Below are 4,864 nucleotides of genomic sequence, written 5' to 3' on the forward strand. Positions count from 1 at the left end.
TGTGATGTGATCAGTCACACGGAGGCTGGGCTTAATTTTGTCAATTTTGCCTGAAACTCTCAGACTGAAGAAGTCTCTTGAAGAGACGAAACGTTTCATTAGAGAAGAACCCGTCCAGAAGACCTATACAATTTTTTTCTTTCTGTTACAATGAACATACATTAGATATAGAAGTCCTTATGAACAGACATGGTGTGTTTCAATCATTCTGATACCATAATTGGCCCTAACAGCATTTATAAATTGTTTTAATGCACAGGAACCTTCCTTGAGTTTCTCACCTTTGACTTCTACYTAATATTTATCCAGCTCTTTCCACTTAAACTGTTCCACTAAAATATCCAGTASAGCGTAGAAGAGGACGTTAAAAACTCTCTGTGAGAAGTTCATCTTGTCTGTCAGTTTACTCATAGCAGCTGGGACAAAGGAAGGTGGAGCAGGRAMCTGACCACATTTTCTTTCCCAGTGATGAGCAAAAGAAAAGCGCAAAGAAAAAATCAGAGGGATCCCCAGAATATCTGCAGTTAATTCACTTCCAGGGTAGATGGGATCAGCCATGAGCAAATCATAGTTTCCTTCCTTCAGCTTCTTCATGATGGTTTCTGATTTCACCACACCGTCCAAAAGTTTAAACAAAACTGAGTGTTTCTTTTTACTAATTCTTTAAATCTGATGTAAATTTGAACATTGTTAAATTGATCTAGGTCATGGATGGCAAAGTGAAGGAACTCTTCAAAGAACTTTGACAAGTTCTCTACAGAGACAGAAACAGTAAAAGGTTCGTACTGAAAGCCAGAGGGTTCACTGCTTTTCATGAACAACGACGTGATCTGGACCAGGACCGTCACCTGGTGTCCTCTGTCCACCAGTGTCTCCAGGACRGGCTTCATGTTGATCCAGTGGCTGTGCTCGGTGTACCACACCAGAATCTTTCCTCCAGTCACACTCCCTGTTACACAAAGAACCAGCAGGACGCAGACAGASAGACGAGGCTCCATGATGGCTGTTTGTCTGCTGAGAATTCATCTGCAGTGTTTTAAAGCTGCACCTTAAAAATACTTATTAACTACAGGAACTCTGACTCGATCCTCTTCTGAATGAGTAACACGATAACAGAGAAGCTGAAGGTAACATCTACAACAATTTTTTAAAAACACACATCTCTAACTTACAGGAAACTAATAAAGTCAAAGCAAAGATTCACCCTGATGTTTTACTTTTAGTTCAGAGGTGGTTCACAGTGGAGGGCACAGTTCCACTAAAGCACCAAAACACTAACAGGGGAACTAATTTCCTGATTAGTGTTTTAGGGCTTTTGCTTATTTTAGAATTTATTAGTGGATTAGCACTTGGTAAATTTATAGGCTAATTTTAGAAGCACTAACTGAGGCCTTTAAATGTTATTGATCAATGTTAATGTTAACAGCTGAGGATGAAAGCTGTCATTCATTTTGTTCATATGTGTGTCACTTATCCACTAGGTGACATATTAACAGTATATGAACCCAAATACAGCTGAGGAATGTCAATGATAAGTCTTAAGAGATCAACATTGCAACATGTGACTCATGTCTGTTGAAGAATGCTCCATGGGTCAGCTGGGTTATTTTAGTGCTTTAGAATTAGCTTTTYCTAAAATTTTCAATGTGTTAGTGCTTTAGAATTAGGGGACTTAAATATTTGAGTTAGTGTTTTAGGGTTAGTGGAACTAATTTTTAGATTAGTGCTGCCCACCACTGGTGGTTAAGTATAGTATCGATAGTGCCGAAATCACATTTTGAAGCTCATTTATTGATATTCTTTGTTAGCAGTAACATATCTTTCATCTGTTATTTGTGATGCTAAGATTGCTCTTGAATCACATCTTTGAGTTTACCGCTGTGATACTGTATATCTCCCTGCACATATCTCACCAGTTGCTTTAGTTCTTTGTTGTTATCTTCACTTGTAGCTGTCACTGACATGCCTGCYCAACTGACAATCCCTACTGCCTCAGCAGTTCTTCAATAAACAGCAAATATTTCCTATTAATACTCATAGCTGCCAAGACTTTATGTAACGATGCGGGTCCAGAATAGAGAACAGCTTTCAGAAACCAGCTCAGGTCAGAGGGGTCCATTCTTTGTGAAGGTTCAGGTGGTGGGTGTTGTGGACCAAGCCTTCAGCAATCAGTGTTTTCTTCTGCATTGTCACTTGCAATTGTTTGAGTTGTCRACGCTTTACCTCTGGACTCTTTATCTCCTTCATTAACATTGTAGATTACTTTTAATGCTGGATTCAGGGGTGTCCGAGAAAAACAATAAGCATTTGAATATTGGGTTTAATCCCCGTTGATGGAGTCAGAGGCCTTTCAGGGCGTACAATGAAAACTGGTTTTGTCAGACCTCCCCTGGTGTTGCGTCGGATATTATATACATAAAACTATATATGTTTAAAATCTTTTATATTGAGATTACTGTTTATACCACCTCATTTATATTAAATCCCTTTTATTTATCATGAAAACATTCCATTTTATGAATTATTTTCTAAGAGTTGTAAAAAAAAACCAAGACTGTGATACAGACCACATGTTATGTTCAACCAAATATGTCATTATGACTGTCAGGGGGGTAGATCAGCTCATTCTTTCAAGAATCAATCAGTCTTCTTGAGAAATGTCACCTCTGGCTGTTTGGGGTCTAAGCTTTATTTCTGGGCACTTTGTCCCCCTCATTAACATTGTAGATTCCCTTTGACGCTGGATTCAGGAGTGGCTGGAAAAACAATGAGCATTTGAATATTGGATTCAGTCTCTGTTGAGGGAGCCAGCGGTAGGAGTGTTTCCATTCTTAGACCTCCGCTGGTGATGAAGAGGATGTGGGCCAGAAGAGAAAAAGAGCAAAATCTTTGATTTTTACAGTTGAAATCTTTGAGCCTCTGTTTTTGTTTCCCTTCTTTTATATTTGATTTTGTCAGAAATGTACCGTTCACCYTTTACTCTACATTCCTGCTGCTTCCTCCGCTGCCTTGCAGTGTCTCCCAGCACTTGGTGAGGGTTACAGAGTGTTGCTTTTTGAAGTAGACATTTGCATAATCAGATTAGGATGTGTGATTGTCTGTGCGCCCCCCCTCTCCATCAGAGGGTGCTCCAGAGGAGAGAGGGTGCTGTCCAGCCCAACAATGGAGGACTCCCCTCCTCTGTCACCATCCAACCAGCCCTGCACCTGCATCCTACACTCCCACGTCGCAGGTCGATTACTGCGCGAGTTTAGGCCCGGACCTCTGCAGCAAGAAGGAGGGGAGGGGGCTGGAGCGCTGCGATGGGAGTGGAAGGGCAGGGGGGGTTGAGCTGAGATATTTAAACATGCAGAGGACGAATTGGCTTTGAGGGGATAAAGAGCTCAGGGCCTATCGGCTGGCACCCAACTCCAGAAATTCTCTTTTACGGGCGCCTCAGCCGGGAGAGCGAGGGGCTGCCTGCACTGATCTGGTCCATTGTGATAACGGATTCAGACAGTGTGCTAGACGCTGATAAGGAAATGTGCTCTCAATAGACGATTACCCGCATGCTTGGAACAAAATAGTCAATCAGGAAAACACACTCTGCGGTGGGAGTGAGAGGCATACAGATTTGTTTTTATTTTGAATGCAGTTTTTCCTAATTCAGCAGGAAACACAAGTTAAAGTAATGCTCGAACATGATTGGGTGGTGTTGGTAAACAAAGTGTGAAACAACCTGACAGCAAATACACAGGAGCTGTCACTTCTGTTTTARCCAGTTTAAATAGATTTTTTACATTCAACTTAGAAAGAAGTGCAGCTTTGTGCCCCGTGTTACTACCCAAATGTTCCAGTGTACATATCTACTTTTGAAGTTARTATAAAATACTGAATTTACCTCAAAATTACAAAGTAAATGCCCCCTAAATTCAAGCTGTAGGAGMGTCAGACTGCTGCTGTACTGCAGTAATAATTCTCCCAGTAAAACATGATATTTTGTTCAATATTTTTAGGATTACAAAGAGTCACCTGTCAGTTCCCACAGCTGCCCTCTGCTTCGTTTGCACACTTTCAGTTTAACAGCCGCAGTTAAAGCATTCAGAACAAATGCAGTGTTTACTCTTCGGCTCAGTTGGATGCAGCTTTTAGCCTGAAACAAACGGGACACATTTTCTACGAACACAATAAGCTTTTAAGCATTTAAATACCTGACCTCAGTTTAAATGGTTGCCAAACAAAGACAGCTGTTAAACTGCTGCCATAAGTTTGTTACTGATATCCTTTTATATAATTACTTAAATTAGAAGACTTGTTCTTCAGTTTTTATTATTGATGCTGTAAGATTTTTAAATAAAAATAAGATTTTATAATGTTAAGTTTTTGTTTAACATCATTGATYGTTTGATTGTTGACTTAACTCTTATTTTTACGAGATGTAATTTTAATTCCAGCTGCGCAGAACGCTGCATTCAGCAAAAAGAAGTGACTTTTTTCCCCCCATCAAAGACATCTCTTTGCACATTGGTCAACTGGACAGTGTTTGGCTCCAGGGCGACCTCTGACCTCAGGGGTTGCAAGTTAAGCGGTTGCATTGCGCCCTCGTCTCTCAGGCGTGTGGTCAGAGGTCGGCTTTGTGTCCATCAGAGGAGCACAGAGAGCAAACATCCCATTTAGGCACAAAGAGACGTCAGTTCTGCTTTTACTTCAGTTAGCATTTGTTGCCTAATATGAAACTACAAGTGCTTCTGTACTTCAAATTGACATAGAATTTCCTGGTTTTTTTTTCTTTTTTCTTTTAGGAAACAGGATATTCTTTTACGCAACATGTTCTTAGCTTATAAGTTATTACTTTTTTGTGTGTTTCTGGAGCTCATCCCTGAAG

The 4,864-nt window shown here is 40.4% G+C and overlaps 1 protein-coding gene and 1 long non-coding RNA gene across 2 annotated transcripts in view; one reads left to right on the forward strand and one right to left on the reverse strand.

The window, feature by feature from the left end:
- LOC106528914 (uncharacterized) overlaps nt 1-1,146 on the reverse strand; it is a gene marked incomplete in the record, with an annotated part of 48,012 nt that extends 46,866 nt beyond the window's left edge. The window contains 1 exon segment of the mRNA XM_014024197.1: nt 837-1,146. Within this exon segment, the coding sequence (XP_013879651.1) occupies nt 837-998 (162 nt within the window).
- The window catches only part of LOC106528920 (uncharacterized), a 52,677-nt gene that overhangs the window by 46,684 nt on the left and 1,129 nt on the right, over nt 1-4,864 (forward strand). The gene's annotated exons all lie outside the window — the stretch shown is intronic.

Source organism: Austrofundulus limnaeus, unplaced genomic scaffold, assembly GCF_001266775.1.
Source record: "Austrofundulus limnaeus strain Quisiro unplaced genomic scaffold, Austrofundulus_limnaeus-1.0 Scaffold413, whole genome shotgun sequence".
NCBI classification, from domain to species: domain Eukaryota; kingdom Metazoa; phylum Chordata; class Actinopteri; order Cyprinodontiformes; family Rivulidae; genus Austrofundulus; species Austrofundulus limnaeus.